The sequence below is a fragment of the Cheilinus undulatus genome, linkage group 21 (genome assembly GCF_018320785.1).
Source record: "Cheilinus undulatus linkage group 21, ASM1832078v1, whole genome shotgun sequence".
Classification (NCBI taxonomy): Eukaryota; Metazoa; Chordata; class Actinopteri; order Labriformes; family Labridae; genus Cheilinus; species Cheilinus undulatus.
In genome coordinates, this window is record NC_054885.1 from 28,840,121 (window position 1) to 28,867,471 (window position 27,351).

Here is a 27,351-nt window from a genome sequence, read left to right on the forward strand (position 1 = left end):
ATTTGTATGATAGTTTACAGCAAGTTCATGTTGTGCCATCCTCCCACTCAGCCATAACCGCTGAGGGGCCACCACCAATTCTTATGATGTGTCTGTGTGACTTTAATCTCTCCAAGCTGCCCTGTCATTATTCCACTTTTTTTCTGTCTTTTTAATCACTGACAAATCTTTCGCGTGTCCCCACAACAACCCCCATCTTTTCATCAGTTTGCGTTATAAATCCACCCGTTCCTCTTTCTGTTCGTTTTTTTGTGATGTCGTCTTGCCACAGGCATCACTACGACTTTGTGGTCTCTCTGGAGTAACTTCTTTCGGCTCTTTTATCCTAACTGTTCTATTGTAATGCTGCTGTGGCTTCTCTCCTTGCAGATTTGAGTAAACACAAACGCTATGAGATCCGTCTCAGTGTGTACAACGCTGTGGGAGAGGGTCCCAGCAGTGCACCACAGGAAGTGTTTGTTGGAGAAGCGGGTATGTTTTCTTACTCACTGTGCTGCTTGTGTGTTAATCAACTAATCTGCAGAATTTAAATGAGCCTTTTTACATATAAAGAGTTAAATATTTTCATTTACACTCTACCCGCTGCAGTTCCAACATCTCCTCCCCAAAATGTGATGATCCAGGCTGCTACAGCCACACAGCTGGATGTCACATGGGACCCGCCGCCTCTGGATGCTCAGAATGGGGACATACAAGGTTACAAGGTATCAATAACATGTCTTGTCCTGTGTTGCTGCAAGAAAGCTCATCTTACATCATGCTTTTCTTGTTTTATTAGAAGAAATTGCACGAATTCCGCACCCTGAATTCTTTTATTCTGTCTCTAGATCTATTTCTGGGAGTTTCAGCTGCAGAATGAGACAGAGCGTCTGCGTACTCTCTTCCTGCCAGAGCTGGGTGTGAAGCTTAAAAACTTGACAGGCTACACCACCTACATGATCAGTGTGGCAGCCTTTAATGCTGCAGGGGATGGACCCCGCTCCCTGCCCACCAGAGGGCGCACTCAGCAAGCAGGTGAGTTACTCTTGCTCCAGATGTGACAGAGAGATTACAGTCTTTTCCTGGGGCATTTGTCTTGCAGCAGACCTTTTGCTAACCCCATGTAGCATTTCACAGTCTTGGAATCCGTAGCTCTTTTTTATACCTTCTTCTTGACCTCCATCTGTCTCCTTCTGTTGTCTGCACAGCAATATTTCTTCCTATTATTTAACCATATTTTTCAAGTGCTTCTGTGAAGTACTACCTCAAGGTGGGCCCTCTCTTTAGTCACAGATGGTGCATTCAAAAGAATACGTGATGAGAGCTTTCATCTTTACACAAAAACTGCAGACTTAAAGGAAAGCACTGCAGCTTTTAGACTAATAAAATAAGAACTGCTCCTCCTTTTCACTAAGAAATGAAACATTTCTCCTAAAGAGTTTAGTTTCATCCTGGGAGATATGGCATAAGAGATCAGAGTCTTCTTGGCACCTCCTCCTGGAGAAGTCATGGGGGTGGAGGCCTAATGACAGCCGCGGAGAAATGAATACAGAGTGCGGGGGACACATGTAGATTAGTTTTTTGGCCGCCGCTGCACAAAGACGTCTGTGTTTACCAGCTAGCGAGAGTCCCTCCTCTGCGGTTTCAGCATAAAAATGGTTTACAGTAGAAATTTCTCTTGTCTTATCCACCCCCTTGAAGGCTGTGACATTGGCGAGGGGTACAAAGTGCTGAGAATTTAAAAAACACAGGCAGGAATTTTTGGCTCTGTGCTCCACAGGGCACCGGGAAGTGAGCCAACACAAGCTTTTGTGAGTTTTATGCAGAACTGGGGCAAAAATCCTGACACTGAGCCGTATCTGGGTTGGGTCAACAGACAGGATTCTCACAGTTCTTGTTCTTCCGTCAAGGTCACAGTGATTCTGCAAAGTCTTATCTATGCTTTTCAATGACTCATTTGCCTAAAGAGTAAACACCACGGTTTCCTGTTTTACATGCACAAAACATTTTATTGTTCAAGCTCAGATAATGAACAATGAAACTGCTTTCATTTTTAATCTCCTAGCTTTTCTGTTTCATGTCATCTAGCATTACTTTTTTCCTTTAATGAATACAACAGATTGTTTTCTGCAGAATAAGAGGTCTGCCTTTGGATTTCATTATGTTATGTTTATGTAATGCTATTTGTTATTGCCAATGTAATTAGCCAGACTGTCCTGGGAGTTTCATGCAAATGGAACGATCTTTATTAGCTGATAATGTTTAAAAAATAATGCTTTGACACAAGGAAACACTGAAGAGTGTAAAGCATATGCTAAACTTTAAATTGCCTGCTGAAAAGGACTTTTGTTTATCAGATTTGTGTGCCCCAGGTTTTGGCCTTAACTTTATATTGTCCTGAGCTCAATTCAGATGATTTCCAAATAATTTTTGGTTATAAATCTGTAATTCTTCACCTTACTTGTCTAAAGAAACATGGAGCGTCTCCTACTACACTGTGAAATAAAATTGGTTGAGCTTACTTAAAAACATTTTAAATGTTATTGCTTCTAAAATACAAGTAAACTAAACTTGATATTGGTGAGTTAAAATAACTTGTCTATCTTAAATGCACTGTAATTACACTTACTTTAGATTTCTGATTATATAAATACTGATGCTTACTTATTATTTTTTATTGTGCTACACTAGTTTCAAATGAATTATTCAAGTGTGTGTTTAAAACTAGTGCTCATTTGTGTGTAACCCTTTATCACATACTTTAATCTTGAACATTTATATGACTTAAGTTAGGCCGACTAAGAAGGCCTTACACCTGACGACTTTTCCTTCGATTTCAAAGTAGCAGACAAAATTCCAAAGTCGGAGTAAAATCATAGGAGTCTTGCCAAAGTCGCAGCTCGCTCCCATTATCTCATTCGCTAGGTGTAAGGTGGTCTTAAGATCCGATTTTAGCAGTTTTGAAGCGGTCTTGCTTCAGTATTGGCGTTACGATAATACGAAATGTGTTTGATATTTTGTTAGACCTAAGTCAGTTCTTCAGAGTTAAGTCATCTAGTCCACCAAACAAGATATAATAGCAGAATAAGCTGTTTGGCATTGGCAGAGAAGATCTGGCAATTTTTTTAGAGGTGCAACCCACATGCTCAGCTCTGCTGCTCATCCCAACAATGCATGTTGCCAAACACAAAGTCTCTTTTTTCATTTTTTATGTTCTGAGTTTATATCATTGGCATTGGGCCAAAACCACCTCTCTATTTCTCTTTTTTTTTAGTAAATCAGTGCCTTCAGTCAACCTTTAGGTCTGTGTGTGGGTTTTACAAATTTTAAGCCAATAAAACGTGTCAAGCATAATGCTGACAATGAAAATTCAGAGTTAAATAGTGAAAAAAATTCTGTTTTTTTTTTTTTCACATCCTTAAAAGTAGTGATTTTGGAGCTAGGAGGTTTCACAAATAATAATTTCCTTTGAATGAACCATAAACTATAAACTAAAAGTGCTGAAATAAAGATGAGAGAAATAATGTAACAGAGAATTTGATGGCATGTTGTACTATCATGCTTGAAAAACAGTGAAACCAGACAGGGTCAAATTTGACCCAGAAGGACAACAACCAGGTCATCCAGATGAAGAAAACACAAGGGTTAAATGTGGCATACTAAATTATAGCCCTTGTCCAGTTTTTAACAAAATCCTTTGTGGTCAAAATGACACACCTGTGCTGTGCTCTGGTCAAAATATACATGGATAAGGCACCAGAGGTTGTTTTTAACCCTGTAAAAACCAACTTTAAGTTTTCAGCTTAGCTAGGATGATATAATGACTGTCATCTTGTGCTTTATACTGGCCACAGCGATCAACACTTCCTTCATCTTCCACCAGTGATTGACCACATTAATACATGTCTGTGATGACTCTGATGCTTATTAGAAAAAAATAGCAGACCTTTGTAGAAGTTTAGTATGTAAACACTAAGAGCAGATAACATGTAAATGGAGGTTTTGTTATAATGGCTCTCACTGTAATGTCACAAGGGGAGAAGATTCTAAATAGTCCAACAGGTTTTGTGTTTTCAGACATAGGCGGACCATAATGAGGGACTGGGTTGGCTTATTTCATATTTTGTGGGTCAATAAATACTCCGGATACCCAAAGATGGGTGTAAAAATACCGAAAAAAATGGGTTTTCATATGTCCACAGGATCCAGATTCATTCAGATTTCACTGATGTTGATTGAGAGGCAAATATTATGCTTAAAATTATACATAGTACATTATTTTAGTACTTAGGCTGGGTATCGGCACTGATTCCTACTGGTGCATCCCTAATTGAAAGGGATGATAACAGAGAATTTATGAAAGTATTAAAATGATATGCTACACAGTGTTTATAGCTATTTATAACTATTGACAATTTCTCTCCTGCACAGCAGTTTTGTAGCTTTCTCAGCTCTTACTGTCATCACCTCTTGTCTCCCTTTCCTTACAATCAGCGCCAAGCCCTCCGAGCTTCATCCACTTCAGCGAGTTGACCACCACTTCGGTCAACGTGTCCTGGGGAGAGCCAAAGCAGGCCAATGGTATCATCGAAGGTTATCGTCTGGTTTATGAGCCTTGCACTCCAGTAGATGGTGAGAAACTTCAGCCTGGAGCCTAATAACTCTGCCATGTCTTGACATTCCTCTGCTTGCCTTCTCTGACACTGATTTACAACCTTGCCTACTTACAATTTTCTTTTTTTTTTTTCTAACACACGCTACTTAAGCTCATGCTCTAATCTGTAACAGATGAGTATAGGCCCTGCAGTTGCATATATGGCAAAGCTGATTAAAAAAAATGTGCTGGAATGCTCTGGTGAGACTGTGCACAGCTTCCTGTCTCTCACTCAGAGAAACATGGCTATTAGCTGGCTAAGTGTGGTTCCCTGGACCAGATTGTCAAGTAATTGGGAGCAGAGGTGGAATGCTGATCTGAGGCTGCCGTGGTCCCTGGGCTATCCACTAATGGACCCAGAGCAAAACCGAGCAGAGCGGTACAGACAGGCAGTATCAGTCCGTCTCTTCTAAAAGGTCCTGCAGCCTCTTCCTATCAGGGAATCTAGTTCGCTGCTAGAATAACAGAGCCTTTTGTGTAATATGCAAAGATGTCTTGTCTGTGATAGCCTGTGACTGTGTCTGTGTAGTGCTCTAACTCTGCCAAAGTGAATGCATCCATATGACTCTGTGTCTATCCTGTGCACAAAGCTTGGCTTTTTGTGGCTTGTAGCAAGCAGCATCTAGAGTCTTAGTATTTTCTGTACAGACTCCTCTCCTCGCACTCCAGGTGTCAGTAAGATAGTGACAGTAGATGTGAAGGGCAGCGCTCCACTCTGGATGAAGATCAAAGATCTGGCTGATGGCGTCACCTATAACTTCCGAATCCGGGCCAAAACGTTCACATATGGTCCAGAGGTGGAGGCAAACATCACTACTGGGCCTGGAGAAGGTTGGTCAACAAAATGTTGTTTCATACCATTTTCATATATATTAGATAAATATATATTTAAAAAATGTAGGGGAAAAAAATATTTATGAGCTTTTGCAAATCTAAATTTTTAATCAGACTATGTCTAAAAAAGGTTGGAATGATAAAAAATGTATTGCTACCCCGTTTTTGCTCAGCCTAAAACTTTCAGAATAATATCAAATATTGACAACTTGCAAAGCAACAACACAAAGGAGGGCGAAAAAAAAACCCACTTTGAATACTCTTTTATATTTTCATACAGTCATTTAGAGTACCTATCCACCTATACTTTTTCTGACTATCCCTTTCTCTTTTCCTAAGGTGCCCCAGGCCCCCCTGGCGAGCCCTTCATTTCCAGGTATGGCAGTGCCCTCACGCTGCACTGGACGAGTGGTGATCAAGGTCGTGCGCCCATCACAAGATACGTCATTGAGGCCAGACCAAGCGGTGAGCTTCATAATTTCTGGATTTCCATACTCTAACAAATTTCAGCGACTTAAACTATGACTAAAACTATCTGTCGACAGACTTTTTTTCCATGACAAAAACTAGGAAAAAATTAGACTAAAACTAACAAAAATAGATCTGTGATGACTAAAACTGCACTAAAATGTGATGTAGTTTTCGTCGGACATTCTAAATCTGTGATATTTCTCCACTGTTGGTAAATCTGTCAAAAACAATGCTTCTGTCGCTATTCTGCCTCTAAGCTGTAGAAAGCAGGGACCCCAGGTTTGGCAGGGTGCAAAGAGCACCCTACCATGATTTGGTACCAAATTTAGGCAAGAAAATAAATGCTTGGACTAAAAGTAAATACTAAAATGTGAGGATTTCTTATGGACAAAAACTAGACTAAAATGATTTGAGTTTTCGTCAAGTGAAACTAGACTAAAACTAAAAAGGATAGAAATGACTAAAATGTGACTAAAACTAAAATGCAATTTATTTCAGACTAAAACTAAAACTAAAATTAAAAATAGCTGCCAAAATTAACACTGACTCCAACTCTCTTTTTTCCTCTTGGATCCAAACCAAGAAAAAAGATGATGGCAAGCACAGCTCACATTACCTTGTTTAACAAGCTAAAGTAATCAACTTCTTCTATATACTTTTTGATTGTCAATACCCAAAGCTTATGCAGTACAAAGACTCTCCATTCCATTGTTAAATTTCCAAACTGTTTGTCAGAAATAACAAACACTTTTTAAGTTCTACTTCTGTGCATTCTGAATGACATCTCAGCCACTGCGATCATCTTGTCCTTCATTATTTGGTGAATGATTTTTTTGCACTTTGTTAGGATGTGAACCACTTTATTCATGCCTCTGACGTTGCATTGGCCTTCAATGTTGTTTGGGTGAATAAAGTTGTTATTTAAGTGCTTCTTACAGCATTCATATTGTGCAACCTGCAGCAGATCCTGTTTTCGTTTCTGTGGACGAGTGTGCTGCTTCTCTTGCTGAGTGGAGCTCTGATCCCAAAGATGCTGCTCACAAGCTTGACCCTAACCCTAACCCTTCACATTTTTGGGAAAACAATCTCTTTATTAATCTTCGAGAAAAAAAGTTTTCTGCTTTGCTTGGCACAGTCACCTTTGTTGGCCATCATAATTTGGCTGTTCAGGATTACTTACAGCACTTAACACTTCATTTAAGCTTAAACAATGGGACTGACCTGGCATGTTGCTGGAGGTTGCTTCTAAAATGCTGTGACTGGTTCGATTTAGACATCAACAAACTTGGCAGGAGCTTCTCCTTTCCTGCAGAGAGCCATTAGGTTTACCTCCATTTTTGTGAATTTGAGAAGTTTAGAGATTTGGGAGTTTGATTTTGAATTTTTGATTGAATTAAAGTGGGAAGAGACTTTCAAGATGCATGTATTTTCATCATGTATTTTCTAAACAGGCTGCAACCCTTTCAGTAAGCTACAGAAAATACATCAGTGACTCACTGCCTTGATCCTTTAATAGGAACAGTAACACAATAATGTACAAAAAATGGTATAGTTACTTGGTTATATTCAAGTAACTAACTGCTAAGTAACAGGGAACAAATGAGTAACTAACTGCCAGTAAGAAGCACTAAAATTCACAGTTAGTATGTCACCAATGAGTAGAAAAGTGCTTGTAAACCAATGCCAAAATTGGGGTAGTTTCTTGGAAACAAATAAGTAACTTACTGCAAGGTAAGAATTACAGGTCCAGCCACACTTGGTCCAGTTGCCCTGGACTGTGCCACACTGTCCCCCTTTCTCAGCTCCCTGCTGGCCTGCCCTCACACGGCTCCAACCAGGCCTTAGAACAGATAAGGTCATGTGCATAAGTTTTAGGCATGTAGGGCGCTAAGATTTCATCACACGGCCCAATGTGCATCAACCCAGGTCTGGAAAGGGGGGACAAGGTGGCAGGAGTCAAGCTTGACACATGTCAACACACATGATTTTCACTCTACAGCCAAGGTCAAGCACAACAGCATTTCTTTTGTTCAACTTTTTTTTATCCTTGGTAATACGCCCAGAGACCACCAGCAGATTTTGGGCCCTTGGGAAATCCACTGAATGGCCAGGGGCTTGTGATAAACACTGCTGCCCACCAAAATGGTTCCCTAGGCCATATTTCCTCTCCACATCCACCCTTTATTCCACTCTAAAAGTGGGGTTTGTTATTTTTTCAACAGATTATTTTACAGTGCCTCTTGTAACATGCAAGAACATCCAGAGCATTGCCTGGGTTGTGTCAATCCTCCTTCCAGCCATGTGGTGTCCTAAGGGAGACTTTCTTGTCACTACATGCCTTACTTCAGCCTCAGTTTTTGACCCAAACATCTCTTAAAGTCCTGCACATCACTGTATGTTATCAGGTCATAATATGACACACGCATTGTTTCAAGACATGAAGACTGTAAGAGCCAACACAATGGAGAATTACAGTATTAACATGACAGCTACAGTATTTCCTGTGGCTGATTTTGAGTTGTTGTGGGCAGACAATGCTCTACTATTGTTTCTAATGATTTTTAAAGAAATCGTCCCATCAGTTATATTTCAAATCCACATTGCATGCTCGTGCATGGCACTGTGGCAAAGTCTAAAATTTCATCCTTTTTATCCCAAGTCTGTTTATTGGTTCAAAATTGACAACAGTAAGACAAAAAAGAAAGAAAGAAATACAATGTCATGGTATGCTAATCATGTTTGCACACTAAATCCAAAACTTTCGTCTGTCATTACCCTTTTTTGGAACAGGTTTGATTTATTTTTACCCTTTTCACATCTCTTTAAGTAATGCTAAGCATGTAATATGTGGATATCATCCATCAATCATCAGACAGAAAGGCAAAAATGTGTACTCACAGCCACATAACAGAAACTGAGCTGACAAATTGTGTTCTCGCTCAGACTTGGGACAGTGCCGTGACACACAATCCTGTGCAAATTGCCCATAAGAAGATCTCTGTTAGGATTGATGGACCCAGTGTTTCCTTTTTAATGGAGTGAAAGAGCCACAGTCTGTCTCTTATTTTTTTGTTTGTTTTTTTTTTTGTTTTTTTTTTGTTTTGTTTTGTTTTGTTTTTTAGCCATTTAAGACAGTTTTGCCTTGTACTGTGAATTTTTTTCTTGAAAAGAAAAAAAATAGAAACTCATTGGACACAGTGTACAAGGTTTGGCTTGGTTGAATTATGTTTTTTTAACTCATCTGAAAAACACTTCAGAAAAAGATGAACTCAGTGTGCAAAAACCTTAATTATTTTACTGAGAGTGCTGTGCAGAGCACTGGCCAAGCAAACTAGACGTTGGGGCTCAAGTGGCTTGGGCACAGTGTAGAGTGTAGAGTGAAAAATGAATAACCACTCAGTTTGATGCTTCCCTTTACAGTAAAGGACACAAAATGAGTGTCTAATGACATGGTAATCATTAAGCAATGATTCAGTATTGAGTTTTGTGTATGATGATCAACTAAAAGTAATCAGATACTGTATAAAATTTGAAGAGTTGTGTACTATACACTTGTTAAGTATTGATTACTTAACAGTTTATTTTGCATTCATTTGCATGCAAAGTAGCAGTTGTTACCTTGTAACTGTGCCAGTTTTGTCTACCATATAGTGAAGTGCTACCATAAAAACTTCTGATTTGTCTTAAAATATTAATATATTTTGTTTTTCAGATGAAGGATTATGGGATATTCTTGTCAAAGACATTCCTAAAGAAGTTACTTCCTACACACTGAACCTTGAAATGCTAAGAGAAGGAGTCACCTATGACTTCAGAGTGATTGCGGTCAATGACTATGGCTATGGGTCACCCAGCGCCCCCTCCCCTTCTATATCAGGTACTTATCCTGAACAAAAACATGCCAATAACTTCTTATGATTTCTGATTATTAATATTTGTTTGTCATGTCTTCAGCCCAGAAAGTGTCTCCATTCTATGAGGAGTGGTGGTTCCTGGTTGTGATCGCTCTGGTGGGCCTGATCTTCATCCTCCTCCTCGTTTTCATCCTCATTATCCGAGGCCAGAGCAAAAAATACACCAAAAAAGCTGATTCAGGTAGGCAATGCTGCACCCTCTGAACTCCCTGCTAGTAGCTCAGTTTCTTTTTCTGTTTCTGCAACTCTAGCTCTCCACTAGAATCTGTCTTCCTCATGGACAGCCTGCTGAGAATTGCACTTTAAGGATTTCACATTCAAAGTCTCTTAGAGAAAAATGGGTGCTCGAAGGCTCAAACAATTAGACAAATTACCTGGACAACCTGGACATTGTTTAGCTGACAGGGGAAAGATGAGAGTAAAGGTTACTGTTGAAACAGCTTCATGAGGCAGGTGAATAAACATTATTGTTCATGTTTAACTGCAGTGAGAATCAATAGTGGGATAAATGGCTTGGCACTGGTTTAACGCTCAGGTCATTAGTCAGGCGGAGAGTAATTATGTTACCACAGCACTGTATCAAGAAGCCGATTTTCATGATTGTGAAGTATCCCAGGTGACACTGCTGCTCTTAGAAACCCTTTATCACACTTTCTCTCTTCTACATCAATGTTTGTGTGCTGATTGTTAATACTTCACATTAATGTTGGCAAGCAATCACAAAGAGAGCATCTGAGGCTACGCTTTTTTGACATGGTTAAATCACCCAGCAGCACAGAGCAGCCATAGATCCATGGGTTAGAAAGAAGAAAGGCGAACTTGAAGTCTTTTACTGCAATGGAAAATTTTGAATATCAGTGAGTGTCTTGTTTGTTAGTCAAAAACATTTCATTAAGGCATATTTTCTCCGTTGAGTGCTTTGAAATGAGGTGTACTTTCTAAATGAGTGCATCTCATTTCAAGAAGCTCAAAAAGTGAAATTTGCTTGCTGCACTTGCAGAAATTTGTCCTCGTTTTAAGCACTTCAAGCCTTTTTTTTTCTTTTTTTATTTGAATATGAAATGCTTAACTAGACTTCACGTGTGAATATGGCTTATGAAAAATGAAAAGAGGCATTTTTGATCACAAATTAGATAAATACACTCACTAATATTTGACTTTTTGTGGCTTAGTCAGCATTTGGCACATTGCCAGCAGAGTTAGTAAGCAGGGCTGGGTGAGACCAACAAAGATGAGGACTGTGTCTGTGCAGGGACACAAAGAGGGCCTCTTTAGCCCCAACAACCCCTCCCCAATTTTCCCAGCCATGAAGCTGATTTGTGCTACTGGTGGCGGTTTGTTTTGCTGGTAGAGGTCAGGACTTGGCAGTGGGTTGTAACAGACTTACTGATGATGTTCTGTTTATGATACTAATATAGGTGGCTTCATTTTTGGGTAACATTTTTAGGATCAAAGCAACAAAACAAAAGATTATCAGTTGCAAGGATTCAACAAAGAAATGCATCAGTTAGCTTTGCAGTGATTGCAGGGGGATTTCAGATAAAAGTGTAAGAAAAACGCAATAAATAAAAGGAGTAGATAAAAGAACATAATGTAAGGCTAATATAAAAGCACTGGAATTAATAAAAAATGCAGCTTTGATCAAGTATGTTTTTGAAAGTGACTTAAATTATTATATAATAAGACTACAAATAATTAGAAATTAACTTTTCAAATTATTTTAGTGATCATTGCCTTGTTTTTTACCCCTTCCAGGGGTCTCTAAGGGGCATTAAATTCAGAGATCACCTTATATGGGACATACCAGACTAAACTGATACACTTGTTAAAAGAATAGTTGTAGGCTGTTGTTACTGAAACATTTATGCCTACATTTGAATCAGGTTAGTTTAATAAGATCAGCCCGACTGATCTTCTAGGGAGGGGGCATTCTGAACTCTCTGTAATAAAGGGATGCCGTTGCCAATAATAGCCCTGTTAACAAGCATCAACCACCAGATAAATCACAAGGCATAAATAGTTATCATTAGTTAGTGTTTATCTGATTAATGCTAATGGTGGCTCTACCTGTGACTTCTTCCCAGTTGATTCCTGGGTGAGACAGGGGTGTTTCTTTGCCCCAGAGCTCTTCAATACCTCTCTAGACTGGATAATGTGGCAGCAAACTGTGGAGTGTCATTTGGCAATGTCCAGATCACTGATCTGGACTTTGCTGATGATGCTGTGATCCTTGTGGAGACTGGAGATGTCCTTTTGGGGGCTCTCAACTTGCTGAGTTCGGAATGCACATTTCCTGGGCCAAAACAAAGAGCCAGGCATTCAGGGATGCTTTGGATGCCGCCATTGAATCTGTGTCTGTGATTAGTAAGAGCCTGAAAGTTGTAGAGCAGTTCGCCTACCTTGGTAGCGTAACCATCGATATTCTGACTGCGAGGCTGAGCTCAACTGCACACTGGGACTCTTGCATGGGGCACTGGGTTTGCTGAGCTTGATAGTGTGGTGTTCCCAGTATCTTAGCATGTGGACAACAGTCAGAGTCTTTCTGTTCTTAGTCCTCCTGGTCTTACTATACTCGTGTGAGGCCTGGATGTATCTTTAGGTATCATAGGCAAAACCGTGTGTCTACTGCACACGTGCTCAGGAGAGCAAGGAGGGGAAGGGTTAGCTGCCTGATACAGGAATGGGTCCTGGCCCTTTTACGGGCCATACTTGGTTTAGGGTACCTGGTGGGCTGGTCCAGACTGCGTGCATCATGGAGGGGGCATGGCCTGGTGCAGGACTGGGGTATCGTCATCAGGAGGCTGGTGCAGTAGAGGATCAAGTTTGATGCAGTGAAGTGCATTCCTTGTACACCAGTTAGAAGTGATAAAAAAAATTCTGTGTCAGCACTGGCATTGGCTAAATTGGTGCTTAACATCTGTATCAGCCCTAATTTTCTCAATCAATGCATGTCTATTTAGAAAAGTTATTTTTTGATAGTTTTGTATACGTAGTTTTTCCAAAGAGATATTTGTCTGTAAAATTTCTTTTTAACAAGAAAAATTTTAGTAAACAGACAAAAATCATAGTTAAAACTTTAATCTTGCATTTTTCCTATTTATGGTCTCACTATGTCATTGCGTTTCAATCAGGAGAGATTAGTGACTGATTCAAAGATAAACATTTGTTTCACATGTCATATTGGATTATATTTATTATCATAGATGTGATATTGAATTATTGTCAGTGTCTCTTTGGCCCTTGAACTCCACTAGGACATAGTGCGATCAAAGGGTGTCTGCCCTGATTGGCGGCGAGATCTCCCCTGTGGAGTCCAGACACTGATGGTAGTGTTGGCTGATGATGTCATCTGAGGCTGATTAGATGAAAGTGGTTTAACTGTAAAGCCCGGGGTTGAAGAGATGATGTCTGAGGATGATGCAGTAAAGAGGATGACCACGGTGAATACTAGGGTTGATGGCTGATGATGACATCTTGTATACTTGGCAGTGATGGCGAGGTGGAGGGTCGCGTGAAACCATGGCATTAATGAACTGGTGAAGGAGAAAGCCACATTTAAAAGAGACAGAGTAATATGATAGGATAACAGTGAGGGAGTGGAGCAGCCTATTGGATAGATATGACCAGGTGATGTGAATAGCTGACAATGAGTGTGCATGTGTGGAGGAGTGCATGAAACGGTGCAGGAATATAGTCCTACTGATTGAGCATATGCTATACCTGATTTAATTTGAGCCCCATTCACCTGACAGTTCAAATTTGATTCTTATTATGTGGTATAAAAAAACTAAATAAGGCCTTAAATGCCCATTAATGACTTTAGATAGTATATCTTGTTTTAGCATTCAACAAGTCATACTTGCTTTCTGCATTAGCATTATATTTTACTGATTTGAAGTAAGTGACAACTTGTGCAGTTTTTACATCCCAAAATAAGATGTTTGTCTTGACTTTCAGAAGACTGTGGCTTTGGATGAGTTTTATGAGAGGTACATGAAATCAGAAAACCACACTTGGAAAGCTTTCATGTTTTTAGTGAAGGACTGAGCTACACTGATACTAAGCATTGTCGTTTTCCTGACTTGGCAGCTTATGTAAACTGCAACAATTTTGGTCTCTATCTCTGCCTCTTCTTTTATCAGCATGGCATCTCATACCAGTACTGCTCTGTAAGATTCTTCCACCTCCCCAGCATTCACCTGCAGGCTTTGACTTGAGTTTTAGATATAATACTGTCACTCTTTCATTTGTGAACACAAGATAACTCTGCTAGAGGTGATGAAGTTGAAGGTTAGATGTCAAACTTTTTTTCTCTGCTTTAAACATACAAGTGTGAGTTGTCTGACTGAACCTCAATTTTAGAGTAAAGAAGTTTTCCTCAGCTTAAGCTCTATTAGGTTGTGCAGGGATCAGGTGTGAACAGCCCTTTTCAAGTTCAGCCAGATATTCTCTATTGGATTGAGGTCTGAGCTTTGACTTTGCCACTCCAGAACATTCACCTTGTTGTCTCTAAATCGTTTCTTTGAAGCTTTCGCTTTATGCTTGGGGGCATTGTCTTACTGGAAAATAAATCTTCTCCTAAGCCGTGGTTCTCTTGCAGTCTGAATAAGATTGTCCTTTGAGAAGCATCCCCGCAGCATGATGCTGCCACCACCATGCTTCACATTGGAGATGGTGTTTTTGTGGTGATGTGCTGTGTTTAGTGTCCAAGAAATGTAGCATCTTGTGTGATGGCCAGAAAGCACCGTGTTGCTATCATCAAACCAAAAACTTTCTTCCACTTGACCATGGAGTCTCCCACATGCCTATTAGTGAATGAGATTTAATGAGTTTTCCTCAACAGTGGCTCTCTCTCTCCCTGTCTCCAATAAAGCTTTGACAGGTGAAGAACCCAGGCAACAGTTGATGCAGCATCTCTCCCATCTCAGGTGCTGAGGCTTGTAACTCCTTTGGAGCAGACATAGGTGTCTTGGTGGCACCTCTCACTAGTCTCCTTCTTGAACTGTCACTCAGTTTGTGAGGACGGCCTGATCTAGGCAGATTTACACATGTGCCATATTCCTTCCATTTCTTGGTGATGGATTTTTTTTTGTATCCATCTGCTGACTTGTACTTTTAAATAACTTGTTCTCTGAGTTGCTTGGAGTTTTCTTTTTTCTTCATGGTGTAATGGTAGCCAGGAATACTGATTAATCAGTGACTGAACCTTCCAAACACATGCGTCATTATACTACAATCACTTGAGAGGCATTCCCTGCATCCAGATTATCCCTATTTCACTAATTGCGAGACTACTGGCACCAGTTGGCTGGACCTTTGTTGAATTATCAGTCACTTTAAAGAGGATGAATATTAATTCATTTTCACTTATTTTAATTTATGTATTTTTATGTGATTGGCTGTGATTGTGATTGTGATTAGAAATTTGTTTTTCACTTTGACATTAAAGGGTTTTTTTTGGTCAAAAAAAGCAAAAATATATTGATCATGATTGGTTCATAAAATCAATAAAAATGGAAAACATCAAACGCGGTGAGTACTTTTCTTTTAAATCAGCATTGTATTTTGAAATGATGCATAAGGCAGAGATTGAGTCTAGTTATGAGAGAGGGTCAAAAATCTGTTCTTTCATTCCACAACCCACAAAGTTTCACCCTTCCACCCCTCTACAGGCAACCACTCCAACTGCACGGCTATGCCTCTGACCCATGGAGAGATGGTGCGACTGGATGAGGGACGTTTCCCAGCGCTGGAGCTGAACAACAGACGCCTCTCAGTGAAAAACTCCTTCTGCCGCAAGAACGGCATCTACACACGGTCAGTCCCACTTACTGTAAACATGACAACAAACAGCCAGGGTGTTCCCATGACCACTGCACTCACTTCCTGCATGCTAAGTTTCACCTCTCTAGCATATTGTAAGCTCAGTCTTTCAGCGCGTTATTTGTGGCTCTGAGAGGAATTAATGAAGTTCTGCTGTGCTCCACTCTTCCCTTATTATAGTCTGCCAGTCTTGAGAGAACAAACTAAACCTCGAGGCGCCAATCTGCTGATTTGGGCCTCCTTCCACTCCCCGCATTGATATTCACTGTTAGTCTGTAGCAACAATTTATATAAAGGGCCAGGACAATAGCAGCTAATTAGCATTCATGTGCTTGTGCATGCGCTCTTTGTCCGTCCATCACCGCTTTAGACAAAGGGTGCTTATGGGTCTGATCCGGCATGTTCTTTTGGCCCTCAGCCCAGAGTTTCTCTCGAGTGTGGCGCTGAAAGAGCACTACATCGTCAGTACAAGAACATGTCCTTCTGCACTGCCAGGCTGGACTTTGGCATGCCAGCTCTGTGCTTTCAGGTAAACATTAGATAAGAGGAATTTCACAAAGCACATAGAGCAAAGAGAAGCGTCCCGTGCAGAGTCATGGGTCACACATTTGGTGACTGGATGGAAGGTCACGTGCTTGCGTGGGGGGATGGGAGTTAAAAGCGTGCTTTATGTAACAGTAAAAGAGCGAAAAGGTGTTGTTTTTTGCACATAACTGTGCACATTATGTTGGAATGTGCCAGAAGGGCTGCACTAAGGGCAGACGGGGGGAATCAGTGCTATTTTCTCCTTGACCACAGAGCCCCAAGAAAGGGGATCAAAGGGTCTTGCATTGCTCCCCGCACTTTGAAGAGCTTCAGTCTGCTAGCATACTCTTTGCTAATGATCTGTGGACTAAGGATGAGGAGTGGGAGGGCTCCCCATGGGATATTTGAAAGGGCGATGGAGAGAAGGATGAATGAGACAGATAATGCAAGGGGAAAATACGGTGCTTCTAAATAATTCACAGCTCACTTGGAGGATTCTGATCGGTGGCAGGATCCATGGCCCCTCCCCTGAAAATCACATGGCTTCGTCCTTTTAATGTCTGACTCAACCTTGTCTGAATCCTAAGCAGTCTGGGTGTTTTTTTTTTTTTTTTTTCACAGTCCACCCCCACATGTCATCCCCTTTAACCCAGAGGAGATGTCCCTTTGTTGTGTCAGCCCTTTCATGGCCGTTGTCATGTTGCGTCTTCAGAGTTCCTGTTCTTGCCATTCCTAGGGATTAAGCTCCCGCATATACTTCTTAGTTCATGTTAGTTTTTATTTGAGAGCTAGTCAAGGTTGTCTGCTTTGTACCTGAATATTACACTTGACATTGCAGCATTTTATGCTCGTCTGTTCTGCCCCCACATCCCACGTTTTTCATCCATTTCACGTCATTTAAACATTTGCTTTAGAGCCCATCCTGGTTTTTATAATTCTGCCTTAAAAGCAATGGGGCACAGTCTTCTTTTTAATGCTGTGTTAGCCTTAGTTACATACTGAGTCCACTGATGTAGCTCAGTGATGTCAGGGTCCGTTTTGAGCCCTCTGACCATCTGATTCAGTCTCAGCAGACCTTGAACACAGCCGCGGTCATTACTGCAGAAGAAGAGAAATAATTGTCCGTGCAGATGTTTTTCTCTGCTTCACTTTTATGGGCTTAATGACTGCAGCTGAAGGAAGCTGGGGGTCTTTTTACTTGACCTGCACTCATAAAAGAACTTTATAATACTCTGCCGAGCTCAAGGCCATGCTTAGTTACGCAGCTTTTCTACAGGAGGTCTAAATCTCTAACTGACTCATTCTGTTACTCCCTAATCACCACAGAAAGCCCTTTTAGGAAGATGCACATTAGGTATTATCCTGTTTGTGCATCGCAGAACGCTTGAGGTGAGCTGAACTCAACCCCTGCCAAAGCTGTGGAATGACACTGTCCTAAATTAGACCAATTATAATCCTGTCCCTGCTTAAATAAGTGGCTTCTTGGAATGCACAAATAGCCCTCTCTGCCTCTCTGAACTAGGCCATCATTTTTATTTCCATAATCAATGAGTCCTTGCATGTTGATCCAGCTGAACCCCCTGCTGGATGTGAAGCTTCTTCATTTTTAAGACCTATTTTGCAGCCTCCCATTAGTCATCTGAGTGCTGTCAGTCACCAGAGTGATGAAGCCTTTTATGTTTACTCAAACAACTTATCAAAGCAGAGAGAGAGCTCTTGAAAATCAGCTTGAGATCCCTACAGGGAAATATGATGATGATCAAATATCAAAACCTTATATAACCATTAGTTCTCTCTCTCCCACAGTTCTCTTTCTATCTTTCAGTTACTTTTTCTCTGTCTACTTTTCTCTGAAACTGCACAGGTCTCCACCAAGACCGAGCCCTGGAAGTCTGCACTACTCAGATGAGGATGTCAGCACTAAGTACAACGACCTGATCCCAGCAGAGAGCAGCAGTCTGACGGAGAAACCCTCTGAGATATCCGACTCTCAGGTAGGCAGTGACCCTGACCTGCAGGTTTCGTCCTTTAAATCTTAAGCAGGAAATGACCTGAGGTTACAAAGTTAAAGCAACCCATTGTAACTTTTCTACCTTGAAATAGTAGTTTCAAAGTGGATCTAATCGTACAATTACTTTCAACAGGGAGAGTGGAGCTTATCTTATTCCCATAGAGCACTGTGTAACTTTGGCAGAGGGCTGTGATTCTCTTCCAAGTACAACTTCATGAAACTAGTTCAGACACCAGCCTGCAGCTAAAAAGAAGCCCATTTTGGTAGTTTGGTACAATACATACAAACAAATAAATAAATCCATCTTACGCAAAGAGCTGTTTCTTTCTTTGTTAATCTTCAAGTTAGCTTTGCATGTCTGCCGCTTTAAAAACCCATCTCAACTCGGTGGTGGACTCAGAATGTTTAAGGGCCAGAAAATAAGGGCACCTGATACATGTGGTGGGATACCAGTGTAAAGAAAGTTGTCAAATATTAACACAAAATACTTACAAAACATGGATAAAATTCTACATTTTTTATAATGCATCTATTATAACTCCGTAAAACAGATGTGGAACTTTTTCACCACTGCTTTCACAAAGATGCACAAAGGAGGATGTTAGTGAAAGTAGACTTTATACCAAAGGGATTGAAATAAAATTTAATTTTCTCCACTGTTGGACATGCATCCAAACCCTTGAGGGCATTTTAGACTTACTGTCCACTTGAAGGGGAGCATGGAGGTCGATTTATTATGTACTGTCCATTTAAAAGGCAGCCTTCAGCGCACTTTGTCAAATTTTGTCCACTGAGGGCATTTTATCATGTTGGCCCACCTACAGGGGCATCGGGGAGGGCATTTTTGTGGCAATTTTCCAAACATTAGGACTCTCCAGGGTTCATTCATTTTTTGGATTTGATGTTCTAATTACTTATTTGTCCCACTTTTAAACCCATTTTCATCAGTTTCCACCCATTTTTCCACATTTTTCCCTTTTTTTGCCACCTTTAATGTACTTTTGCTACTTTATAACATCTTTTCACTACTCTATCCACCCATTTTTGAAAGCAACATTTTACCTTTTCACATTCATCTGGGAAAGCTTGCTCTGAATGTTTCTGAAAATGGCACGACTTACTAAAAAATTCTCAGAGGGTGATCGAAGGTGATAAATGCCCTGTCTGTCACACTCATCACGGACCAATCAGAGTGACAAAACATGTGATGTAGTAGCACGCATGTGCATCTCTGCAACAAACCTACTGGTGAGTGCTGCTGTACTTAAGGAACTGCGGGTTACGATTTGGGTTAAACACTGCGGCCAGTCAGGAGCAGAGCAAAAACGTATTCTCTGCCAAGAGGAGCTTACAGTGTGGCTCTTTGCTCTTGTTTTGATAAAGAAAGGTGGACCAGCTCTGGTTAAACTGCTGCTATACCAATGCTACCACAATGCTAGCTGCTCCACCAGCTCCACCAGCATTGTATACAGACCCTCACTACACTGGAGCTGCAAGGTGTGTCAAGCTATTATTCAGTCTGCTGTTGCAAATATGTGTTTGTGCCATTTTTTTAACCACTTTATGAGCTAATTTTTGTCACTTTTATTAGCCACTTTTCATCTATTTTGCACACATCTTACCCAATCTGCCTGTTTTTATACATTTGTGTCACTTGTAACCCTGTTTCACAACTTTTGCTGTTTTTGCCTCCCTTAACCCATTTTTGCCTCTGTTGTAACCAGTTTTTGGCATATTTTACCTTTTTCCCTGCCATTTTCAACCCTGTTTCATAACTTTTCCTGACATTTTTGCCTCTGTTAACACATTTTTGCCACTGTTAACACATTTTTGGTATGTTCTACCTTACTCTTGCCATTTTTTAACCCTGTTTCATAGCTTTTCCTGACATTTTTGCCTCTGTTAACACATTTTTCCACTTTCTATTATTTGCCTGTTAATGCTTTTTTCACTTGTAATTTTTTTCCAGTTAAAACCAACTTTTTACTTCTTCAACCCAATTATGCTGCTTTTAACCCATTTTGCCACTGTATGCCTATTTCTGACCACTTTTAAAACCCCTTTTCACCACTTTGTCTGCTGTTTTTGCCAATTGAGACCTGTATTGCCTCTTTTATCCACTTTTTGACACTTATTGACTATTTTTTGGCTGTTAACGCCTATTTTTCCACTTGTAACCATTTTTTGCCATCTTAAACCCATCTTTGCCTCTTTTAACCCATCTGTGCCCCTATAAACATGTTTTTGCTTCTTTTAACCTGCTTTTATTCTGTTTTTAAGAAAAGGGGTTTACATTTTAAGGAAGGCTATACTACAGTTTAAATAAATGATCAATTATTTGTTCATCAAATATGGTTGTTGCAGCTTAACTTTGCAATGGACCATAATTTTCCTGACCTCCATGGCCCCCCATTTGGCTGAGCCCTGGAAAGCTCTCCCCTTTATCCCCCCCTTCATAGGGCCTTGGCACTGTGTGTGTCACAACACTGCAGCTGCACTCAAAGACCTTTGATGGGTGCCACAGCACTCTAAACAAATTTCTCCATTCTGTTGCTCTAAGTTTAGATTATGAACTACTTATAGTAATGAATTCCGGCATAACAAAGACAAAACTTACTTTAAACCCTGATTTTCTTTTGTCCCATTCACTCCCTCTGTTCTTACAAACTTTTATTCTGTTTTACCCTGATCACTGCTTTTTTTAGACGCAAAAAGCTAGAAAGCTATGAAGCAGATTTCAAAGAATAAACAAATGACGGTCAGAAGAACAATCTGCCTCAATTGTATCATCACAAAATTAAATATTATCTGTTAGCGTTGGCGAATCAAAGCTGACATCTGAGTTTGAAACTGAGTCCTCCCATGGGAAGTTAGCGCTGGGCTGATTCTCATGTCCCATGTGTTCTGAAATGTCCTCAAAACTAATTAATTTTCCTCAAACAGGAAATGCTATGTTAATCTGGGCCTGCTTGTCTCATCATGTGACGATCTGAGCCACTCAGTGTGAGTAGAAAAGGGAGGTCCGGTGAAGAAATAGGAGGGTTTGAAGAGATGTGGGATGATGGATGCCAAAAGCAGAGACGCTGATAGTTGCCGATTGTGAACATCTGTCTTCCCACACTCACACTGAGGCTCTGTGGCCAATTTATCCGGTACCTGCACTCTAAAAACATTGTTCAACCTGGTTTGAACAAACGCTGCTCCCTTGGGACACACAAATCACTGTTGTTCTTCTCTTCTGCATGGCCCCCCACTGTTTATCTGCCACTTGTGCAAATAAATGCTGCTGTAACATCTGTTAAGCTGCGCTGTCTCTATAGAGCAGTAAGAGGGCAGGCACTTGACAAGCACACAAATGTGCCAAGTGGTTGTGTTGTCTGTGAGAGCAGTTTGCTCTTTGTTTGTGTCTCTCAGTTTGTACTAGAAAGATGTCAGGCTTAACCAAAACAAACATTTGTAACCTACGAGACCTTCAGCTAAAGACAACAATGTGAGAAAATTAATCATTGAAACATTGTTTTTGTCCAATTCTAGGACACACTTGTGTACTGTTATCACTTCTGTGCTCCACAGACCTATGGGTAGGCTTCTATGAATGAAAGTGCTCAGTAGCAGTGAGTAATACTAGAGGTGTTCCGATACCACTATCAGTAATAGAGACCAGGTCTGATTCTGATGCAACTCCAGTGCCGCCTAACATGCTGTATGAGCAAGCCAGTCAACGCACCAAATCCTTATCACTCAACAAGCCATTTGCAATTCTGCCATTTACAGGTATTTTAGAATATTACTGCATTACATGAGAAGCAGCATTGTTGTACTGCTTAGTTTTTTGGCCCATAATCAAATATTTCAGCCTTATCATAGGAACAGGCGCTTTAACTTTGCACCTCTGTATGCTAACAGTCTGAAAGCCAAGTGGTCAGAGGCGTGTGGCCTAAAGAACAATCTTAAAAACACACCTCTCCATTCCAAAAAAGTTGGGGCGTTGTGTTAAATGTAAACACAAACAGAATCCAATGATTTCTCAATCTCATAAACCCATATTTTATTCACAGTAGAGTATAACATATCACATGTTGAATCTGAGACATTTTACCATTTCATGAAAAATATTAGCTCACTTTGAAATTGATGGCAGCAACACATCTCAAAAAAGAAGGGACACGGCCATGTTCCCCAATCTGTAAACATCTTTGCTGTGAGGAGACCAGTTGCTGGATTTTTTGTAGAGGGATGTTGCCCCATTCTTGTCCGATACAGGATTCTTGCTGCCCAACAGTCCTGGGTCTTCCTTGCCACTGTTTTTGTTTTATGAAGTACCAAATTTTTTCCATTGGTGAAAGATCTGGACTTCAGGCAGGCCAGTTCAACACCTGGACTCTTCTACTGTGAAGCCATGTTGTCGTGATGTATACAGCAGTGGTTCTCAAATGGTGTGGCAAGGCACGTCTGTGTGTGTGATTACTGTGACTATACAACTCTCAAAAAACTGGACAGCCTCTTAGAAAATGAACATGTTCTGTAGTATATCTGGTGTGTTCTTACTGTGCTTTTGTTTCATATGCATGTTTTAGGGTAATTTGGTGTAAAAAGACTCGTAACAGGTGCAGATTTGCTACAGCATATTGCTTTAATCAACATAACGCTGATATGACTGAAATGTATGCCGCAAAACTATTAATTTAAGCACGTTATTGTGTAACTCAGTTGTTCTCAAATGTTGTGGCATTGTAAAATTGAATTTATTACTAAAACTAAATATTATTTTGCCTTGAGATTTTGGCTAGACGTTTAGTGTGCCTTGTGCAAAAAAAGTTTGAAAATCAGTGGTATACAGTATGAGGTGTAGCATTGACTTGCTGAAGGATGCAAGGCCTTCCCTGATAGAGATTTTGTCCTGATGGGAGCATATGTAGCTCTTAAACCTCTATATACTTTTCAGCATTAATAGTGCCTTTCCAGATGTGTAAGCTGCCCACACCAAAGGCACTTATGCCACCCAGTACCATCAGAGATGCAGGCCTTTAAACTGTGCTGATAACAAGCTGGATGGTCCCTCTCGTCTGTGGGCCGCAGGACACAGCATGGTTTCTCAAAAGGATTTCAGATGTTGATTCATCTGACCACAGAACAGTTTTTCACTGTGCTTCAGTCCATTTTAAATCAGCTTTGGCCCAGAGAGGATGGCAGCATTTCTGGATTGTGTTCACATATGACTTCTTGTTTGCATGATACAGCTTAAACTTGTAATTGGATGGCACAGTGAACTGCTGACAGGCAGTGATTCCTGGAAGTGTTCCTGAGCCCATGCACAATCATGCCTGTTTTTAATGCAGTGCCACATCCAAATGGAGGGAGTCTTTGCTATTTTACATGGAGAAACATTTTTCTGAAAATGTTCCACAAGTTTTAGTTTTGCAGATTGCTGAACCTTAGCCTATCTTTATTCTGAGGGACTATAATTCTATAAAATGCTTCTTTTATACCCAGTCATATTATTGACCAGTTGTTTATTAACTTAATTAGCTGCAAAATACACCTACAGCAGCTTTTCATTAGTACCACTTACTTTTCCAGCCTTTTGTTGCCCTGTCCCAATTCTTTTGAGATGTGTTGATGCCATTAAATTCAAAATGAACTCAAACTTACAGGAAATGGTAAAATGTCTCAGTTTCAGTATCTGATATGTTGTTTTTGTTATCTTGTGAATAAAATATGGGTTTCTGAGATTTGCCAATTATTGCATTCTGATTTTATTTATATTTTGCAGCTTGTTTGAACTTTTTTGGAATTGGGGTTGCACACTGAGTAAATTAGTTTTGAGTGTGTTATATCAGATACAACCTGTATTGGTAAAATAAATGGTATTGGAACATCTCTTATTAATATTGTATGTGGACTAGAAGAGCTCCAGTCGTCTCTCAGTAGATAAACCCCTTTTTTCTGTGACTCAGCGTTGTGCAGTTTAACAATGAAGATGCTGTGCTAGAATCAGCCCTCATTTGCAGCATAATAGTGTAGTATCCTAAACATTTCTTTGTAATAACTCTGATGTTTTCATTTCTGACATGTCTTCTAATCCTTCTTCCCTTCTCCAGGGCAGCGACAGCGAATATGAGATGGATCAGAGCCGACAAAAGACGCACTCCTTCGTCAACCACTACATCAGCGACCCCACCTACTACAACTCCTGGCGGCGACAGCAGAAGGGCGTCTCCCGTCCGCCAGCGTATGGCTACGCCCAGCCCGAGCCTTTGGTCGAACAGGAGTCACGGCAGCACCCGCCACCCGTACCCCCACTGCCCCCTCTCCTCCCCCAGAACGCCCCATCCCCGCAGCCCCAGGGCCAGGGCCAGGGCACCCTGTTTAGGTCGAAGGGAAGCCGGACTCCCACCCCTTCCCTGCTGTCCTCCGACCCCCCCAGCCAGCACGGCACCTTGTACAGGCCCCCCAGCAGCATGGGCTGTGCCGCACAGGCACCTACCGCTGGCTTCTCCTCTTTTGTTTGACACACAGCTCCCTTTCCAATAACAACAGGACCCTGGGGACGAATCTTTCACTTTGTTGTTGTTGGTTTATTTGTATTTTGCTCTTTTTAATTTCTCCTTTTTTCTGTCTATTTGACAGAGTTGTTGCTCATTATTAAGCATTGCAGGCATCTTGAAAAGCGTTTTCTCCTCTGTGAAGAGTGTACGACTGTGTGTTGAGCGTATGGTTGGTGAATTCATGTGATATGTATTTTATTGAAAGACAATCATTTGAAAGTTTTATGCGTAGCTTGAGAACACTCATTTGAAGGTATGTAAACAAGGGAGAACCTGAGGTTCTGAAAAAAGAAATCCTTGTTTTAAAACCACTGTATTATTGTTTCAATGAGAGCTTTATGGAAAAACAACCACGTTAGAAGCAGATAGAGAATGGACCACTTGGCTTGCTGAGACTGTACAATGGAAAACCAAACTCTAACGGAATTATGTGATGTTTGGACAAAGGACAAAGTGAGAAACAGACTCTGAATGAGAGAAAGAGGCGCCATGAGGTCGACATAGCCCTCAGCTGCCTTTGAGTTTTTCACTCTGCCTAATCGTTGGAACTGCATAATGTGTTTACTATACGTACTTGTCTCTTATTGTTTACCAGATATTTATATCAATCAGCTTCAAGCTCAGACATTTTCAGAACATCGCTAGTGACAATGTTATGAATCACATTAAAGCATTGTGGCACCTTTTATAGTAGTCTGGGGAATGTGTTGATCGTGTGCTGGTGCTCATGTCAGTAGATAAACAAGCTAAGACAACTTTCTTAACGTGCACCTGTTCGCTTTTATGTTTTTCACTGATTATGACTGAGGACCAAATGCACAAATCTTCTTGGTTCAAATCAAAACACATGCATTGAACATTTTTTGATATAATAGCTGCCTTTATCTTTGAAGAGCTTACTAAAAACATCAGTAGCAGCTGTAAAAGGTGTGATGACTTAGCAAATTAGGCTAACTAGGTTTGCAAGTGCAAGAAATCCAAACTGTCTTGGTACTTTCTGCTAAAAATGACATAAAATTGGCTACTCTTTCACTTAAAAATCTAAATATGAGCACTGATATTGTTTGATTTTCTTCTCCATACTTGTGGAGAAAAGGCTCAGCTTGCTTGTGTATTTATGAAGAAAAAACTTTATTTAATGGTCTGCGATGACAGGACACAGGTATTGTACATGCATCACCGAGGACCGTCGTGTGTGATTATGTGTTCAACATGTTACAGTGTAACATGGCATTGATATGATGACTGAAAAATGTGTTTTATGCTCAGTCATATGTTACATAAGATGTTTTCTATGACACTTTTGAATATGCTGGATCTTTACATAAAGTTGAATGGGACTTTGCTGTGCTGGAGGTGGACCCATAGTGTATAAAGCTTAGACAGTCGGTCAGAAAATATCATCTGTCAGATTTACAATGTGAACTTCACTGTATACATCTTGAAGGAAACACTATGGACCTATTCATGGTAGCTCTCTGAATAAATTATTCTATTTTGCAATGACTTTTTCTTCATGCCTCAACAGATGATAGTAGGAATAGTATGCATGTATGTATTTAAAGAGTGAGAATGGGCTTTAAATAAGGGGTTTAAGAGAAAACCGAGACCATGTCAGGCCCTGCAGACACTCCAAAGTAGGCATATTTGCATGGTCTGCAGACAAAGGGAGTATAGGTGACACTTGATCCCAAGGTGTAGAAATGACCTGATTCCCTCAGCTGCTATAGAGACATAATTTAGATGCAGAAGAGCATGAGTTACAGGCAAGAATTTGGAGAAGAACCTGATCCAGCGCAAGCATGCTGAAAAGCTGGGGGAGGGTGGAAGAGTGTGCCTGGGTAATCTCCTTATTTCAGGCTGGAAAACATCGATCTCAACCGAAGCAAAGGGGGAGGAACAGACGGATCAGGCTGCAAGGTTTTAGGGGGGAAAAAAAGAAAGAAAGTCATGTCAAGGGTACGGATAGTTGGTGTTGGAACATTTTTAAGTGCCCTGATCACTTAAGCAAAAGTGGATGGATTATCATTCATGGATATTTGATTGATTATACAAATTGAATTGGTCATGGGTTATTAAGTTACATTAGCAAGAAAAAGAGGACAAGCCTGCACACTTCCTTAATGGGGCAGCTGGCTCAGTATATTATTGGCTGTCCTTTTGATGGAAAGATGAGGGTTCAATCCCCAGCTCCTGCAGCCACATGTTGACGTGTCCTTGGGCAAGATAGTTGACCCCAAATCACTCCCACTGCTGCATCAGTGACGTACGAGCACGTACAAATGGGATAAGTTAATACAGATGGCTAATTTACAGATCGGACGCTTGGAGCTGTGGGATGACTAGAATCGTCAGATGACTAGAAAAGCACTATATAAGTGCAAGTCCATTTAAAAACCATGGAAGTTTAACCCTTAGAGGGAGTTGAAGTCATTTTGTTCAATCATTGGTTGTTTTTTATTTTCTTTTAGTTAACATTTTGGCTGTGTTTATGCTGGCAACATAAAAAAAATCTGTAGATTTTTAAAATTCTTTATATCAGAACATGTAACGGTGCAATAAGAAGCTCTATACAATTTCTGTGTGTGTTTG

General features: G+C 40.5%; 1 protein-coding gene across 1 annotated transcript in view; it reads left to right on the plus strand.

The window, feature by feature from the left end:
* sdk2a (sidekick cell adhesion molecule 2a) overlaps positions 1-24,752 on the plus strand; it is a 91,597-nt gene extending 66,845 nt beyond the window's left edge. The window contains exons 34-44 of the mRNA XM_041777965.1: positions 370-471; positions 589-704; positions 828-1,014; positions 4,474-4,611; positions 5,303-5,464; positions 5,807-5,932; positions 9,651-9,815; positions 9,893-10,033; positions 15,525-15,669; positions 18,065-18,194; positions 24,313-24,752. Of these exons, the coding sequence (XP_041633899.1) occupies positions 370-471; positions 589-704; positions 828-1,014; positions 4,474-4,611; positions 5,303-5,464; positions 5,807-5,932; positions 9,651-9,815; positions 9,893-10,033; positions 15,525-15,669; positions 18,065-18,194; positions 24,313-24,723 (1,823 nt within the window). The 3' untranslated portion in view covers positions 24,724-24,752. The remainder of the gene's footprint in view (positions 1-369; positions 472-588; positions 705-827; positions 1,015-4,473; positions 4,612-5,302; positions 5,465-5,806; positions 5,933-9,650; positions 9,816-9,892; positions 10,034-15,524; positions 15,670-18,064; positions 18,195-24,312) is intronic.
* Positions 24,753-27,351: the final 2,599 nt, after the last annotated feature.